Genomic DNA, 19,360 nt, shown 5'->3' with positions numbered 1-19,360 from the left:
GGAAGACAGTGTGGTGATTGCTCAAGGATCTAGAAATAGAAATGCCATATGACCCAGCAATCCCATTACTGGATATATACCCAAAGAATTATAAGTCATTCTATTATAAACATATATGCACGCATGTGTATACTGAGGCACTGTTCACAAGAGCAAAGACTTGGAACTAACCCAAATGTCCATCAATGATAGACTAGATAAAGAAAATGTGACATATATACACCATGGAATACTATGCAGTCATAAAAAAGGAGAGTTCATGTCCTTTGCAGGGACATGGATGAAACCCAAAACCATCATTCTCAGCAAACTGACACAGAAACAGAAAACCAAACACCACATGTGTTCACTCATAAGTGGGTGTTGAACAATGAGAACACACAGACACATGGAAAGAAACATCACACACTGGGGCCTGTGGGGTGGGGGGCTACAGGAGGAATAGCAGGGGATAGGGGGATTGCAGAGGGATAGCATTCGGAGAAATAACTAATGTAGATGATGGGGCAACAGATGCAGCAAACCACTACCATGGTACATGCATACCTATGTAACAAACCTGCCGGATCTACACATGTACCCAGAATTTAAAGTATAATAAATAAATTTTTAAAAATCCCTCAGCTTTTATTTGACTGGTAAAGTTTTTATTTTTTCTTCATGTTTGAAGGCTATTTTCACTGGATATGCTAGTCTAGAATAAATGATGTGTTTTTTGGGTTTTTTTTCCAGCCCTTTAATATGTCAAGCCCCTCTATCCTGGCCTGTCAGGTTTCCACTGGGAAGTCTGTTGTCAAACGTATTTGACACGTTACTTGTTTCTTTTCTCTTGCTGCTTTTAGAATCCGTTCTTTATCCTTGGCCTTTGGGAATTTGATTATTAAATGTGTTCAGGTAGTCTTACGTGTGTTAAATCTGCTTGATTTTCTATGAACTTCTTATACCTAAATACTAATATTTTTTCTAGGTTTGGAAATTTCTCTGTTATTATTTCTTTAAATAAACCTTCTTACCACATCTCTCTCTTTACCCTCTCCTCAAGGTTAATAAATTTTACATTTTCCCTTTTGAGACTATTTTCTAGATCCCATAATTTTTCTTCATTTTATTATTTTTTTCTTTTCCCCACCATGACTGTACATTTTTATATAGCCTGTTTTCAATCTCACTAACATTTCTTCTGCTTGATCAATTCTACCTCTCAGAGATTGGAACGCGTTTTTTACTCTGATACTTGAATTTTTCAGCTGAGGAATTCTGCTTGATTATTTAAAAAGATATTTCAATCTGTTTGTTAAATTCTGTGATAAGATCCTGAATCCCTCCTCTGTGTTATGTTGACATTCATTGAGCTTTCTCAAAACAGCTATTTAGAATTCTCTTTCTGAAAGTTCATATATTTCCACCACCCAAGGATTGGTTACTGGTAACTTATTTAGTTTGTTTCGTGAGATCATGTTTTCCTGGATGTTCTTGATGCTTATGGATGTTTGTTAATATCTGACTATTTAAAAGTTAGGTATTTATTCTAAGCTGGCAGTCTCAGCTTGTTTGTACCTATCCTTCTCAAGAAGGCTTTTCAGGTATTCAAATGGAATCGATTGTTGTGATCTAAGTCTTTGGTCATTGAAGCCATATTAGCTCTGGGGGATGTCCCAGAACTAATAAACTAGTAATGTTGTAATTCTTGATTTCTGGTTCTTGATGGTCTAGTATGGTGAATATTCTTTTATTTGTAGACTCCAAGAGGCATCACCTTAGTAGGGTTGAGTAAGATCTGGGTAATTCCCTGGACCCTGGATTACCAGGTAGCAGTCACTCTTTTTCTTCCCTCACTTCTCACTTTCCCCAAACACAAGTCAGTCAGTCTCTCTCTCTCTCTCTTTTTTTTTTTTTTCTCTCTCTCTCCTGAGCTTGCTAGAGTTGGAGGAGGGGTGGCACAAGGACTCCCATGGCTACCACAGCCAGGGGAGGTAGCCGTGGGAGTCCTTGTGCCATTATCTATTAGGCTAGATAATACCTAAAGGCATCACACTACTTGGGTTTTATCCAAGGTCCATGGCTAATAATTCCTGGCTGCTGCTGCTGTTTATTGAATACCCAAAGGCTCTTTAGTCAGTAGGTGGCATATTCAGTCAGGAATGGGTCCTTCCAGTCAGGGAAGCAGGTTTCCTTCTAGCCCAGGGTAGGTCTAGAAATGCCATCCAGGAGCTAAGGCCTGGAATTAAAGGTTTCAGGAATCAGCATGGCCTTTATTTTACTGTGGCTGAGCTGGCAGTCAAGTTGGAAGATGAAGTCCTCGTTCCTTTTATTCTGCTTTCCCAAAGTGTAAGGAGTCTCTCCCAAGCTGAACTGCCTGGAATTAGGAAGGGGTAACACAAACACTCCCCTGGCTGTGACAACTAGTATCTCACTGGATTTCATGTATCCCCAGTCTACTGGCTGCAAGCCCAGAGCAGTCCCAGGACTTACTCAAGGACTGCAGACCTTGAGACCTGACTGACATTCAAATTTATCTATGACACTAGGCTTTTTAAGTCAGACAATGGTGGAGTTACTCTAAACTTGGGTTCCTACTAGTAGGGTGGAGAATTCCTCTTTGACAGGGCTGGTCCAAATGCTCTATCTCTCGACACTGGTGGAATTTTTCCCTGTGTTGTATTCTGCTATGAGAGAGCAGAATTAAGTTCCAATGCAAAGTCTCACAATCAATTCACTTTTTCTCCTACAAACACATAGATTCTCTCTCTGCATATAATGCCATGGGATGGGGGAAGGGTGGTATAGGCAATGCAAAACTGTTTTCCTACCTTCTTTAGTGCCTCCTTCCTTGATACGGTATTTAAGCCAGCTGCTGTGATCACTCACCTAATCTTTGATTCTTATGAAGATGCTTTTTTGCATGGATAGTTATTCAATTTGGTGCTCCTGCAGGGGTATAATCACTGGTGTGTTCTATTCAGCCATATTGCTCTGCCTCCTTTCTACCAATGACTTTTTGATAAAAGCTATCCTAAGGAGTGTGAGGCGGCTTCTCCCTGTAGTTTGGATTTGCATTTCTGTGATGATTAATAATGTTTAGCCTCTTTTTAATGTACCTGTTGGACATTTCTTTGTCTTCTTTGAAGAAATATCCACCCAAGTCTTTTGCCCATGTTTTAATGAGTTTTATCCACTAGTGAGTTGCATAAATGATTTATAAATTTTGGATATTAAGCCCTTATCAAATATATGACTTGCAAATAACCATTAATTTTTCATTTACCAGTCATTATGTATTTTCATGTGTATAACATCATTAAGTATTCATAAGCAGTAAATTAAGTATAATTTTACAGGTAAGGAAACTCAGATTCAGAAAAATTGACTTACCCCAAGTTACATAGCTATCAAGTTGATGAACCAGTACAGTGAATATTCTTTTATTTTACTTTAAGTTCTGGGATACAAATGCAGAACATGCAGGTTTGTTACTTAGGTATGCATGTGCCACAGGTTGCTGTATCCACCAACCTGTCATATAGGTCTTAAGTTTCACATGCATTAGCTATTGTCCTAATGCTCTGCCTCCCTTCTGGTGCCAGTGTACCTTGTTCCCCTTTCTGTGTCCATGTGTTTTCATTGTTCTACTCCTACTTAAGAGTGAGGACATATGATGTTTAGTTTTCTGTTCCTGTGTTAGTTAGCTGAGGATGATGGCTTCTGGCATCATCTTTGTCTCTGCAAAAGGCATGATCTCATTTGTTTCTATGGCTGCACAGTATTCCATGGTGCATATCTACCACATTTTCTTTATCCAGTCTGTTACTGATGGGCATTTGAGTTGGTTCCATGTCTTTGCTATTGTAAATAGTGCTGCAACAAACATACATGTGCATGTGTCTTTATAACAGAATGATTTATATTCCTTCGGGTATACATCCAGTAATGGGATTTCTGGGTCAAATGGTATTTCTGGTTCTATATCCTTGAGGAATTGCCATATTGTTTTCCACAGTGGTTGAACTAATTTACATTCCCATCATCAGTATAAAAGCATTCCTATTTCTCCACAGCCTCACCAACATCTATTTTTTCTTGCTTTTTAATAATCACCATTCTGATCACTAGAGAAATTTGCATTTCTCTAATCATCAGTGATGTTGGGCTTTTATTCATATGTTTCTTGGCCACATAAACGTTGTCTTTTGAAAAGTGTTCATGTCCTTTGCCCATTTTTTAATGGGGCTGTTTCTTACAAATTTCTTTAAGTTCCTTATAGATTCTGAATATTAGACCTTTGTCAGATGAATAGATTGCAAAAATTTTCTCCCATTCTCTAGGTTCCTTGTTTGCCCTGATGGTAGTTTCCTTTGCTGTGCAGAAGCTCTGTAGTTTAATTAGATTCCATTTGTCAATTTTGGCTTTTGTTGCTATTGCTTTTGACATTTCCATCATGAAGTCTTTGCCCATGCCTATATCTTGAATGGTATTGCCTAGGTTTTTTCCAAGGTTTCTATGCTTTCAGGTTTTATGTCTAAGTATTTAATCCATCTTGAGTTAATGTTTTTATAAGGTGTAAGGAAGGGATCCAGTTTCAGTTTTCTGCATGTGGCTTAGCCAGTTTTCCCATCACCCTTTATTAAATAGGGAATACTTTCCCCATTGCTTGTTTTTGCCTGGTTTGCTGAAGATCCGATGGCTTTAGATGTGTGGTGTTAATTCTGAGGTCTCTGTTCTGTTCCCTTTGTCTATATGTCTCTTTTGCTACCAATATCATGCCCTTTTGGTAACTGTAGCCTTGTAATATAGTTTGAAGTCAAGTAACATAATGCCTCCAGCTTTGTTCTTTTTGCTTAGGATTGTGTTGGCTATACGGTCTCTTTTTTGGTTCCATATGAAATTTAAACTAGTTTTTTTCTAATTCTGTGAAGAATGTCAATAGTATTTTGATGGGAATAGCACTGAATCTATAAAGTGATTTGGGCAGCATGGCCACTTGCATGGTATCGATTCTTCCTATCCATGAGGATGGAAAGTATTTCCACTGTTTGTGTCATCTCTTATTTCACTATGGTCAATATTCTATATGAACCAGGATGAATTGTTACTATCTAATGCCAATTCCTATCCCATCTTTGTTATAATGGTTTTCTGCAGTTTGAAAATTATTGAATTCATTGATCCAGGTAGTAAATACCATAAACTTCAATGTTTGGTCCTAAGTGCTCTGTATCTGAACAGAATATACTTTATTATCTTCAAGCAAGTATAAAAATCAGAATCCTAAATACATAGGTATTAAATTAATATAATATCATTTCTGTAGTGTTTGTCTTGCTTTAGACAGTAAACAAATACATTAATATTCAATTTATCAGTTGAATAAAGCTCTCTCTCGCTCTCTCTCTATATATATATATACATATATATATACACTCATATATATATGTGAATATATATATATATACATATATATATATACACACACATATATAATCAGACTTAACAATGGTCAAACTTGACCAAATAGAATGAGCTACCCTTGGAGATGGTAAATATCCTATAACTTGAGGCTTTCTAGCTGTTAAAAGCATCCCTTTTAGCAGAGTGACAATAAAAATAATTAAAAACTAAGGAGAGTCACCGCTCTGTATTGCCATTAAAATTACCTTTATTCCTGATTCTATAATATTTTCAAACTTGGTCCTCTGGGAAAATTAACTCAAAAACATCACTTTTTAAATTATTATTGTATTGTAAAAAGAACCACATAACCTTAAATTTATAATACTGACCATTTTTAAGTGTAGAGTTCAACAGTGTTAAGTATATTACATTGTTGTGTAACAGCTACCTAGATGAGTTTTTCATCTTGAAAAACTGGAACTACATACCCAGTAAACACTAATTCCCCTCCTTCCCCATTTTTTGACTGGCTTATTTTGCTTAGCATAATGTCCTCAAGGTCCATTCATGTTGCAGCATATGATAGAATTTCCTTTTGTTCCTAAGGCTACATAATGTGGGGGCAGGGGGGTGTGGGTGTGAGTGGCTGTGTGTTTGTCTATATATAACATTTTCTTTATCCATTTATCTGTTACTGGACATTTGGGTTGCTTCCTCTTGGCTATTGCAAATAAGGCTGTGATGTATATGGCTGTGTAAATATTTTTTCAAGATCCTGCTTTGAGTTCTTTTGGATATTTACCCAGAGGTGAAATTGTTGGATCATATGGTAATTAGATTTTTAATGTTTTCAGGAACCTTTATACTATTTTCCATAATGGTGGCATCATTCTAAATTCCCACCAACAGTGTACAAGCCTTTCAGTTTCTCCACATCTTTTTCAACACATTATTTTTTGTTCTTTTGATGGCAGGCATCCTAATGGGTGTGAGACGATATTTCATTGTGGTTTCGATTGGCATTTCCCTTATGATTGGTGGTGGTAAACATTATTCATAGGTGAGTTGGCCATTTGTATATTTTCTTTGCAGAAATATCTATTCAAGTCTTTTGTTCATTTTTAATTGTGTTACTTCTTATTTGTTGTTGAGTTGTAGAAGTTCTTTTTATATTCTGGATATAACCCTTCACATATATATGATTTGCAAATGCTTTCTCCAGTTCCATTGGTTGTCTTTTCACTCTGGTGATTGTTTTCTTTGATGCACAGAAGACTTTAAGTTTGATGCAGTACAATTTGTTTATTTTTGCTTTCAGTTGTCTGTGCTTCTGGTGTCATATTCAAGAAATTGTTGCCTAATTAAATGTGTCCTGACATTTTTCTGATAGTTTTATAGTTTAAATCTTATATTTTCTGTAGGAGTTATAGAGTTTAAAGTCTTATTTATATCTTCAATTCATTTTGAGTTAATTTTTTTATATGGTATAAATACCCAATTTTACACTTTTGCATGTAGATATCCAGTTTCCCACCACCATTTAACAAACAAACTGCCCTTTCCCCACTGGTAGTCCCAGCTCCATTATTTAAAATAATTTGGCCATGTATGCAAGGGTCTATTTCTAGGGTCTACATTCTGTTTCATTGATCAATCTATCTATACCAATGTATCTATGTCTTTATGCCAGTACCACACAATCTTGATTACTGTTGCTTTGTAGTAAGCTTTGAAATCAGGATGTGTGAGGCTTCTAAATTTGTTCTTATTTTCCAAAATTGATTTGGCTATTTAGTGTCTCAGAACTATCACTTTTAAAATAAGGATTATGGACAGCACTTCACATAAATATATAGACACAAGGGGATTCTAATTCTGCTCTCATTCCATCAAACAAGCATAAAAAACCTTCTTTCCCAAAGATGAGTGGCATTCAGAAAAAGAAGTTTCCTTCTAAGTATCAGAACAGTTACCAGAAAAATAGAGCTGAGCTACAAAATCATTAATTAGAAGGTGCAGCTATTTAACAGAGGATAAATATACATTACAGCCTGAAAATAATTAAGAGCAAAGCTGAAATTCTCTAAAATACATAATTTTTCTATTCTATCAAAGTATCCTAAATGTATTATAATGGAAAGGAACCATAAGTTATTTTATTTACTTATTTTATTTTCACTTTTATTTATTTAATTTTTTTGAGATGGAGTCTTGCTCTGTCACCCATGCTGGAGTGAAGTAGCATGATCTTGGCTTACTGCAACCTCTGCCTCCCAGGTTCAAGTTATTCTCCTGCCTCAGCCTCCCAGGTTGCTGGGATTACAGGCAAATGCCACAACACCTGCCTAATTTTTATATTTTTTGTAGAGATGGGGTTTCACCATGTTGGCTAGGTTGGTCTTGAACTCCTGGCCTCAAGTGATCTACCTACCTTGGCTTCCCAAAATGCTGGGATTACAGGAGTGAGCCACTGCACCCGGCCCCATAAATTGTTAATAGCTAATTAGTCTCTCACTTTAGATGAGGGCTTAGATTAGGATAATGAGGCACACAGATAGTCTAAGTGACTTGCCCAAGGACACTCAAACAGTAAGTATAAAAAAATAATTTCCCAACACCTATGTTTCCAGTTATGACTTACTCTTAATGCAATTCTTCCTTCTCAGTCTGATATGTGCCCTACAGTCAAATATGTTTCTACCTTGTTACCTCTCTGTTCTTGCTGAAAGAAACCTAACTTTCAGCCCCATCTATTGTGGTATTTGCATGGTATTTACTTAAACCCTTAGTTAGCCAGTTCTAATTGGCTAGACTCTGTTTTTTGCTGAAAAAAAAAAAATAAAGTATCAAACAATTAAAATGGTATCTAAAACAAAATATTCCTAAGAGGCATTTAGTGCTCTACTCATTTCTCCAAATGCATGCATTATCCAGAGCATTTACCTACCAATCTTTTCATATATAACTATCCTATTTCATCTTCTTTAAATTCCTATAGTATAGCCATAATAGGTGTTATGTCATTTTATCTCATTTCAGGCACAATAAAAAGTCATTTAATGTGCCTGGCGTCAAATGACTAATTTGTGATACAGCCAATATACAAATTCTCCTCTCTGACTTTGAATCTTTTGTTCATTCCCTTCTATCACACTATCCTACTTTTGATATTACACTTAGTTCTCAACAAATATGCCCCATCTCCTCTCAAGGTATTTTCTTAGGTGTTCCCATGCTACTTCAAATTTAAGATGTCATAGTTGAATTAGTTACTTCTATTAGTCAACTTTCCTGCAAATAACCCCATTTTTGTTCTGATACCACCTAACTCTCAATTTGCCTAGTCACCAAGTCCTGTCAATTATTTATTTGAGATTACTCATTTCTCTATAAGCTGATTAAAAATCCTCATTGTTTCTCACTATGACTCTGGAATATCAAAGCTCCAAACTTCATGTGTTATTAGGTTTATTTATATACAGAATATACCCCTAAAAAATACTCCCAATTATTTTAAATTGTTCAAAGGAAATAAAAGGAATAAAATAAAGAAATCATATTAAATATAAAGTGTTTCTTCATAATTAAAGGTCTAAAGTCTTCATTGATATTTTTACTTCCCAGATGTTAATAAAAATATCAACTCAATAAGATAAATGCAAAACTTGCAATTCATTTCAATAAAATGAATAGCTACTATTTGCCAAGCAGTACTAAGCATGGTCATATTCAGGAACTCATTAAAATTTCAAAAGAACCCTATAAGATGAGAAAATGGAAGCTTTTAGAGTTTAAGTAGCATAAGCTAGCAATATGCTCTCCAATGGTGAAAACAGAAGTTTCTCTAATATACTTTTCAGCATTTATTTAATTTAGCTGCCCGAAAGGTTGGCATATTTGTATCCCTCTTAAAACTAATGACTTCATTTTCAGGAAGCAAAAATACAAATATCCTTGTGAACAGTCAGGAAGTTCAAAAATTTGTCTTCTAAGTATTCATGAATGCAGCATGGATGTCCACCCTCCCTCCCTTCTTTTGGAAAAAAGTCTCAATGCCAAATTAGATGACTTTCTTTCCTGGAAGTATACTTAGCATTTTATTGCTGTCTCAAAGAGTTAACATCTTATAGGTTAAACAAACGTATTTTTCAAGAGAAGAAAAATGAAATACCCTACAAAATGATGTGTGATAACCAGCACTTTAAGACTGTACTAAAACAGAGAACCCAAAATGAACCACAAAACTACTCAAAATGATACACATTCAGTGTCAGCTCAGAAGCCTGAAAACTCAATATGCTGACCAGACCAAAGCTGGAAATTAGGTTACACATTTTCTTTTCTTTTCTTTTTTAAACATTACTAGCACTATCCACAGATATAAGACAAATCTTACCCATTAAGCCTAGTAAACAAGAAAACACTGTAATACTTACAGTTGTCTTCTCATCGGTTTCATTTTCAAAACACTGATTTTCTTTATTTTGCTCAATACATGAAGCATTTTCCTTTGGTCCATTGCAATCTGTAAGCTAAAAATAAGTTTAAAAAAATCAATATTCCTTTTTATTTTCTGAAATGTACATTGTTTTCAAACTTTGAATATATACATTAAAATATGTAAGGCCTGAATAAATATTATTAGACGTTGCTTATTTCAAATTTAGCATACAAATGTACTATCTAACCCATTTTTATATTGCTCTCAAAGAGAAAACATAAAATGGGACAGTTATTCAAAGGCAAATTTTTATATTTCAAAGCTCCCCACCAGGGAGTGTTTAACACAGACTATTCAAAAGTAAATTGATGATCGGGTTAAAGCTGAGCATGGTTAATGGGAAGATGAAGACAAAGGATTGATATCACTTTATGTAAGTTCTCATACTTGTAGAAATCTCTATGGAAGAGACTGGAGCTCTCAGAACTATCAGTGTCACTGACTGCCTTTACTTTGGACTATCTTTTTAAGAATCTTGTATAACTATAGCTTTAGATGATAAAAATAATGTCTACTTTCAAAGAAAAGGTCTGCTTACTGACCATTATAAAATAGATGTTACCTAAACTGAGGGAACACAACCTATAAAATGGTCCATTGTATATAATTGTATCACATGATCATCTTTGCCTGCACTTTAGAAATTGGGTCTTGAGAAATTGGTACAAGAAAATCTACTGCTGTTGCTGCAAAGTAATTAAATCCTTAGTCTCTGTCCTATGATTCTTTTGGCAGTATCTATGAAATTGTGGCAGATTAAATTCTTAGCTTTCAAGTAGGGCACAATCTTAGACTCCTTACAGTTCTTTACAGTGAAAGGATAGAATCCTGATAGATTCATGGTTTTCTGGAAGACGAAGGATCAGCGACTTCTGGGATGAAAAAAGTGATTTGTGGAACATCTGTAGAAACTGGGTAGTAAACATGCTGACCACAGTGAATGTTCAACTGCATAATAAGAATTTCTCACTTCAGGCTAGGCACAGTGGCTCAAGTGGCTATAATCTCAGCACTTTAGGAAGCCAAGGAGGGTGGATTATCTAAGGACAGGAGTTTGAGACCAGTCTGACCAACATGGTGAAACTCCATCTCTACTAAAAATATAAACATTAGCTGGTTGTGGTAGTACACACCTATAATCCCAGCTACTAGAGTAGCCGAGGCAGGAGATTCACTTGAACCTAGGAGGCAGAGGTTGCAGTGAGCCAAGATTGCACCACTGCACTCCAGCCTGGGTAACAGAGCAAGACTCTGTCTCAAAAAAAAAAAAAGCAATCCATCACTTAATGCACATTAATGAGGAGAGATTTCTGAAACAGCTGAAAGCTAGGACAGCTCTCAAAGCGTTTTTGCCAACTCTTCTCTGGGTCAAAGGACTTCCTCACTAACCTACCAGTCAGCCTCAGTTTCTAAGATTGACTCTGAAAGGAGTGGGTGAGCAGAAGTTTCCACTCCTTTTCAGGTAATAGCCATCGAGACATGTACCTGCCCCAGCTGTGAAAGGAGAGAAATTTGCAACCACTGTAAAAAGTTTTCTCTGATTCTAGTCTGTTGTAGATGCTTCTCTTCTATGCTCTCATCGTTGTAATTAACATATTGTATTATAAATTACATATGCATGTGTGTGTGTGTGTGTGTGTGTGTTCATGTGTGCGTGTCTGTATGTATGTATCTGTCCCATTAGAGTATGTTAGACGACAAGCAGGATATCTTACTATTTTTCAGCGTCCAGGATAAATATATACTTGTTTAATGAATGAAAAATAAAGATCAAATTAGATGAAAAACAGATGCACAGATAGACGAGCAAACACAGAAAATGTCTCATCTAATGAAGAGCAGTGTCAGGCTCAAACACTTTGGGATACCCAGGTAGCCTCTGTAACAGAAACATAGAGCTCTTTACTTTGTGCTCCCATCTTTGGGCCAGTCCTCTCTGGTCCCATGAACTATCCAAACAAATCAGGGCCATCAATCTGACTGTATTTCTCATGTAGATGTCCATAGTAAGGACGTGCCTTCTGATGAGACCCACTGAAATCAAGATGACGATTGCACCTGCACTGCCACCATTGCTGCCTGGATCCATTTTCACAATGATCACGGCAATACATCCACCATCATAGACTAACCACAAAGTAAATGACTCTGCTTCTCAGGCAGAGGCTACTTCGGAGTCCTGGGGTAGTTGAGCTTGGTATCGTGGCATTTCTCTTAGCCAGATCAGAGCCCTTATTCATTGTTTGTGCATTTGTTCATCTATCTATGCATCTCTTTGTGATAGTTAATACTGAGTGTCAACTTGATTGAATTGAAGGATGAAAATTATTGGTCCTGGCTGTTTCTGTGATGTTGTTGCCAAAAAAGAGTAACATTTGCATCAGTTGGCTTGCAAAGGCAGACTCATCCTTAATCTGGGTGAGTACCATCTAATCAGCTGCCAGCAAAGTTAGAATGTAAGATCAGCAGAAAAACATAGAAAGACTAGACTGGCCTAGCCTTCTAGCCTACATCTTTATCCCATGCTGGATGCTTCCTGCCTTCAAACATCAGACTCCAAGTTCTTCAGTTTTGGGACTCTGAGTGGCTTTTCTTCCTCCTCAGCTTCCAGATGGCCTATTGTAGGACCTTGTGATCACATGAGTTAATATTAATAAATTCCCCTTTATATATACATATATGTGTATGTGTGTTTCCATCTGTGTATGTATATATCTACATATATGTGTGTATATATATGTGTGTATATATATATATATATATATATATATATATATATATATGTGTGTGTGTGTTTGTGTGTGTGTGTGTGTGTATATATATCCTATTAGTTCTGTTCCTCTAGAGAACCATGACTAATACATATTTTAATATATATTTTGTCACCAGGAGTAGTTCTAGAGGAATAGAATATCAGTATTAATGATGGAGTTATTTAATTGGTTTTGGGGTTTCTGGAGTTGGCTGCTTAACATAATTAGCCCCCAAAATGCTAAGGACTCTACTTCTAATAGTATGGAGAACACTGATAGTCCTTGGCATGATCTGTTTAGAGAGTAATGCAAAATAAATATATTTGACACTCCTGATTCACCGCTAATGAGAGGCAAGGAGTTTAGTGACTCTATACACAACACTTTTGACTCTATGTGGATAACCGAGGAACATAATGAAGCTAGTTGGTTGCTCCTAAGTTCAGTGGACAAAATGATAAAAGGAAATAATGAAATCAGGGATTCTAACTCCTGGCTTCAGAAGCAGATAATGAGCCTCAAATCTGCTAAGATTGCCCTGAATGAGATTCTTATCTCCTGTAGAGAAAGACATGAAATTGTGGGGAAACAGATACAAACCCTTAAAGTGAGGGCACTGACTGAAAAAGAATGGGACCCTGCAACTTGGAATGGCAATTTGAGAAGGCCCTCATGAAGCTAGGGACACTGAGTTTGTGAACTCTGACGAAACCTTTTTCCCAGAAGAAACAGCTTCCCCAGTAGTGGCAACATACCCTCCCTGACCCATGCTGCTATCAGCCTTTCCACCTTTGCCTGAGGAGACAAACCCTGTACTGCCTGAGGCAACACTGATGGCCTCCCCTGAGGCAGTTGCCAGGCAAGATAATGTTGATTCTCCTCAGGAGCCTCCCTCAACAGCCCTGTTTGCTTCTACAGTTATAAATAGACTAAAGTCCTGGTGGGTCCCTAGAGGTGAGGTTGAGAGTGTGACCCATGAGGAGGTGTACTATATTTAAAAAGAACTGCTTAATTTTTCTAATTTATATAAGCAGAAATCTGGAGAACAGGCATGGGAATAGATATTAAGGGTGTGGGATAACGATTAAAGGAACATAGAGTTGGATCAGGCTCAATTTATTGATCTGGGCCAACTAAGTAGCGACTCTGCATTTAATGTTGCAGCTTGAGGAGTTAAAAAAAGTTTGTAATAGTTTATTTGCTTGGTTAGCTAAATATAGACTGAAAGACTGCCCACTGTGAGCAAGCTGGAAATGCCTGATCTCCCTTGGTTTAATATAGAGGAAGAGATCTAAAGGCTTAGGGAGAGATTGGGATGGTAGAGAGGATTAGTCATCCTATCTGGGGGGTCCAGAAGATATACTCTTGACTAATGCCTTGCAAAACAGATTTGTGAGGGCAGCACTAGCATCTTTGAAGGGCACTGTGATTGTTCTTCTCTGTATGTCAGATCTGACAGTGGGAACCACAGTCACTCAACTGCAAAATTTAAATACAGGATCCCAAGGTGGCAGGGGCCAAGAGGCAGCACTCAACCTTCAAAGGCAAGGTAGGCATAGCTCCCATAATGGACAGCAGAGGCAAAATGGCAATTGGAATAGTCTGACTTGTGTAGAGCTCTGGCACTGGCTAATTAATCACAGCGTTCCTAGAATTGTAATTGACAGGAAGCCTACTGCCTTCTTACTTAATTTACAGAAAACTTCTAGGTCAGATGGACAAAAGACTAAATTGAATTATAAAAAGAGAGGAACCTCGAGGTGCCTCAATCAATTTCCAGACCTGAGTCAGTTTACAGACCCAGAACCCCTTGAATGAAGGGGAGGCTGGGACCCCTTGAGGAAGGACCCCACTACACTACCAACAATTTATGCAGTTAATTTTTCTCTCATCCTTCCCCAAGGAGACCTCGGCCTTTTATCAAGATATCTGTGCATTGGGAAAAAAGAAATAATCAGACATTTCAGGGATTAGTGGACAGTGGCTCTGAGCTGCCACTGATTCCAGGGCACCCAAAAGGTCACTGTAGTCCTCTAGTTAAAGTAGGGGCTTATGGAAGTCAGGTAATTAACAAGGTTTTAGCTTGGGTCTAACTTACAGTGGGTCCCCAGACTCATGCTGTGGTTATTTCTTTCCCCAGTGCCAGAATGCATAATCGGTATAGACACACTTACGAGCTGTCAGAACCCCCACGTTTGCTACATGACTGGTAGGGTGAGGGCTATTATGGTGGGAAAGGCCAAATGGAAGCCATTAGAGCTGCCTCTTCCTAGAAAAATAGTAAATCAAAAACAGTATCGCATCCCTGGAGGGACTGCAGAAATTAGTGCTACCATCAAGGACTTGAAAGATAGAGAGGTAGTGATTCCCACCACATCTCCATTCAACTCTCCTATTTGGCCTGTGCAGAAGACAGATGGATCTTGGAAAATAACAGCAGATTATTATAAGCTTAACCAAGTGGTGGCTCCAATTGCATCTGCTGTACGTGCTGCAGTTTCATTGCTTGAACAAATTAGCACATCTCCTGGTATCCGCTATGCAGCCATTGACTTGGCAAATGCCTTTTTCTCTGTTCCTACTCTGTCCATAAGGCCCAACAGAAACAATTTGCCTTCAGGTAGCAAGGCCAACAATATACCTTTACTGTCATACCACAGGGGTGTATCAACTCTCCAGCTTTGTGTCATAATCTTATTCAGAGAGACCTTGATCACTTTTTGCTTTCACGACATACAACACTGGTCCATTACACTGATGACATTATGCTGACTGGATCCAGTGAGGAAGAAGTAGCAAACACACTGGACTTATTGGTGAGACATTTGCATGCCAGAAGATGAGAAATAAATCCAATTAAAATTCAGATAACTTCTACCTGAGTAAAATTTCCAGTGGTTCAGTGGTGTGGAGCCTGTCAAGATATCCTTCTAAGGTGAAAAATAAGTTGCTACATTTGGCCCCTCCTACAACCAAGAAAAAGGCACAATACCTAGTGGGTGTATTTGGATTCTGGAGGCAACACATTCCTCATTTGTGTGTGTTACTTCAGCCCATTTATTAAGTGACCCCAAAGGATGCCAGCTGGGTGTGGGCTCCAGAACAGAAGGCCCTGCAACAGGTCCAGGCTATTGTGCAAGCTGCTCTGCCACTTGGGTCACATGACCCAGAAGATCCAATGGTGCCTGAGGTGTCAGTGGCAGATGGGGATTCTGTTTAGAGCCTTTGGCAGGCCACTATAGATGAATCAGTGGAGTGGCTTCTAGGATTTTGGAGGAAGGCCCTGCCATCTTCTGCAGATAACTAGTCTCCTTTTGAGAGACAATTCTTGGCCTGTTACTAGGCATTGATGGAAACTGAACATTTGACTATGAGTCATCAAGTCACCATGCCACCTAAACTGCTTGTCAAGAACTGGGTGCTTTCTGACCCATCTAGCCATAAAATGGGTCATGCACAGCAGCATTCCATCATCAAATGGAAGTGATATATACTTGATTGGGCTTGAGCAGGTCCTGAAACCACAAGTAAGTTACATAAGACAAGTGGCTCAAATGCCCATTGTGTCCACTCCTGCCACCCTGTCTTCTCTCCCCCAGTCTGCACCAATGGCCTCAAGGGGAGTTCCCTATGATCAGTTGACAGAGGAAAGAAAGACTAGGGCCTGGTTCACAGATGGTTCTGCTTAACATGCCAGCACCACTGAAAGTGGATAGCTACAGCACTACAACCCCTTTCTAGGATATCCCTGAAGGCCAGCAGTAAAGAGAAATCTTCCCAGTGGGCAGAACTTCGAGCAGTGTATGTGGTTGCACACTTTTCATAGAAGGAGAAATAGCCAGATGTGTGATTATATACTGATTTATGGGATGTAGTCAATATTTTGGCTAGATGGTCAGGGACTTGGAAGAAGCATGATTGGAAAACTGGTGACAAAGAAATCTGGGGAAGAGGCATGTGGATGGACCTCTCTGAGTGGTTAAAAAACTGTAAAGGTATTTGTATCCCATGTGATTGCTCACCGGCGGGTGACCTCAGCAAAGGTGGATGTTAATAATGAAGTGGATAGGATGACCTGTTCTATGGGCAACACTTAGCCTCTTTTCACAGCCACCCCTGACACTGCCCAATGGGCCCAAGAACAAAGTGTCCATGGTGGCAGGAATGGAAGCTATGTGTGGGCTCAGTAACATGCACTTTCACTACCAGGGCTGACTTGGTTACAACCACTGCTGAGTGCCCAATTTGCCAGCAGCAGAGAGCAACACTGAGCCCTCGATATGGTACCATTCCTTGGGATGATCAGCCAGCTACCTGATGTCAGGTGATTATATTGGACCTATTCTATCATGGAAAGGGCAGAGAATTGTCCTCACTGGAATAGATGGTTACTCCAGATATGGATTTGGCTATCCTGCACCAAGACTACTATCCGTGGATTTACAGAATGATTTATCCACTGTCATGGTATTCCACAGAGCATTGCCTCTGACCAAGGCACTCACTTACAGCCAAAGAAGTGTGGCAGTGGGCTCATGCTCATAGAATTCACTAGTCGTACCATATTCCCTGACATCCTGAAGCAGCTGGATTGACAGAATGGTGGAATATCCTTTTGAAGTTACAATTTCAATGCCAACTAGGTGACAATACTTTGCAGGGCTGGGGCAAAGTTATCCAGGAGGCTGTTTATGCTCTGAATCAGCATCCAATATATGGTACTGTTTCTCCTATAGCCAGGACTCACGGGTCCAGGAATCAAAGAGTGGAAGTGGAAGTGGCACCATTCATCATCACCCCTAGTGATCCACTAGCAAAATTTTTGCTTCCTGTCCATGCGACAGTATGTTTTGCTGGCCTAGAGGTCTTAATTCTAGAGGGAGGAATTCTGCCACCAGGAGACACAACAACAATTCCACTAAGTGGAAAATTAAAATTGCCACTTGGACACTTTGGGCTTTTCCTACATTAAAGTCAACAGGCTAAGAAAGGAGTTATAGTGTTGGCTGGGTGACTGAGCAGGACTATCAAGATGAAATCACTCTACTACTCCACAATGGAGGTAAGGAAGAGTATGCATGGAATACAGAGATCCATTAGGGTACCTCTTAGTATTACCATGCCCTGTGATTAAGGTCAATGAGAAACAACAAGAGCCCAATCCAGGAAGGCCTAAAAATGGCCCAGACCCTTCAGGAATGAAGGTTTGGGTCACTCCACCAGGACAAAAAACAAAAACACAACCTGCTGAGGTGCTTGCTGAAGGCAAAGGGAATACAGAATGGTTAGTAGAAGAAGTTAGTCATCAATACCAGCTACGACCACATGACCTACAAGAATGAGGACTGTAATTGTCATGAATATTTCCTCCTCCTTTTGTTAAAAACGTGTATGTGCATATATGCACCTGTACTAAGAAAGTACCTTCATTTCATTTCCTTTTTCCTTTATCATGTAACATAAAATTTATTGACTTCCTGTTAGCATTGAAATATTATTAACTTTATGTAATAATATTTGGGTTGGGGATTGGTACATTTCCAGTTGTACAAAGTATAGCTGTATTATGTTAGGTGGAATTATGACCTTATTATTGTCTTTATTTGAAGATAATGTATGAACTCAGGAGATGTGTGTGGGTTCAAGTTGACAAGGGGTGGACCTGTGATGGTTAATACTGAATGTCAACTTACTTGAACTGAAGAATGCAAAGTATTGATCCTAGGTGTGTCTGTGAGGGTGTTGCCAAAAAAGATTAACATTTAAATCAGTGGGATGAGAAAGGCAAATCCACCCTTAATCTGGGTGGGTACCATCTAATCAACTGCCAGCACAGCTAGAATATAAAGCAGATAGAAAAACATGTAAAGACCAGACTGGCCTAGCCTCCCAGCCTACATCCTTCTCCCGTGCTGGATGCTACCTGCCCTCGAACACAGAACTTCAAATTCTCCAGTTTTGGAACTCCGACTGGCTTTCCTACAGATGGCCTATTGTGGGACCTTGTGATTGTGTGAGTGAATACTTAATAAACCCTATTTTATATATATATAGAACATATATATAGACTATGAGAAGAATGAGTTCCTTTATTATATAAACATAATTACACACAGACACACACACACACACACACACATACACACACACACAAAATTCGTTCTGTCCCTTTAGAGAACCCTAATACACTCTTTATTTATCTAATTTAAACTAATGTTTTCATTCATTAAGCAACTATTTTTTGATCTCTGGAGACAAAAAGACATTAATATGGACTTCCTATCGTCTGAGAAACTCTAATGAGACAGAGAAATATAAAAATACATAATTTATATAACATACATAGATCACAATAATAGAAAGTATAGGAGGAGCATCTATATTAGACTATGGAATCATGAAGGCTTCCTGAAAGATATAACATTGAAATAATACTGAAGACAAAGGAGGTTATCTAGGCAGGTAGGAGTGTTCAATCTAATGGAAAACAGTGTGGGCTTGAAAGGCAGCATGCTCTGAAGGAAAAGTCATGGATTTTAGAGCAAGAAAGAAATGGATCAAAATCCTTTTACTTCTGCCTACGATCTATGCGGAATGGAGGCAATATTTAAATTCTATCACTATCATTATTGAAAATATACAGATAGTGCCACCCATTGCATAGGGTCTTCTTCCACCTTACTAACCATCCTATAGCTGGGTTGGATGCTTTGGATTG

At 38.3% G+C, this 19,360-nt stretch overlaps 1 protein-coding gene across 7 annotated transcripts in view; it reads right to left on the bottom strand.

The window, feature by feature from the left end:
* Positions 1–19,360, bottom strand: part of DLG2 (discs large MAGUK scaffold protein 2) — a 2,103,224-nt gene that overhangs the window by 1,680,088 nt on the left and 403,776 nt on the right. For all 7 annotated transcript variants that reach the window (XM_074400260.1, XM_074400268.1, XM_074400258.1 and 4 more), the window contains one exon: positions 9,825–9,920. In XM_074400260.1, the coding sequence (XP_074256361.1) occupies positions 9,825–9,920 (96 nt within the window). The remainder of the gene's footprint in view (positions 1–9,824; positions 9,921–19,360) is intronic.

Source organism: Saimiri boliviensis, chromosome 6, assembly GCF_048565385.1.
Source record: "Saimiri boliviensis isolate mSaiBol1 chromosome 6, mSaiBol1.pri, whole genome shotgun sequence".
In the NCBI taxonomy this organism is placed as follows: domain Eukaryota; kingdom Metazoa; phylum Chordata; class Mammalia; order Primates; family Cebidae; genus Saimiri; species Saimiri boliviensis.
This window is presented reverse-complemented; position numbering and strand designations above follow the sequence as displayed.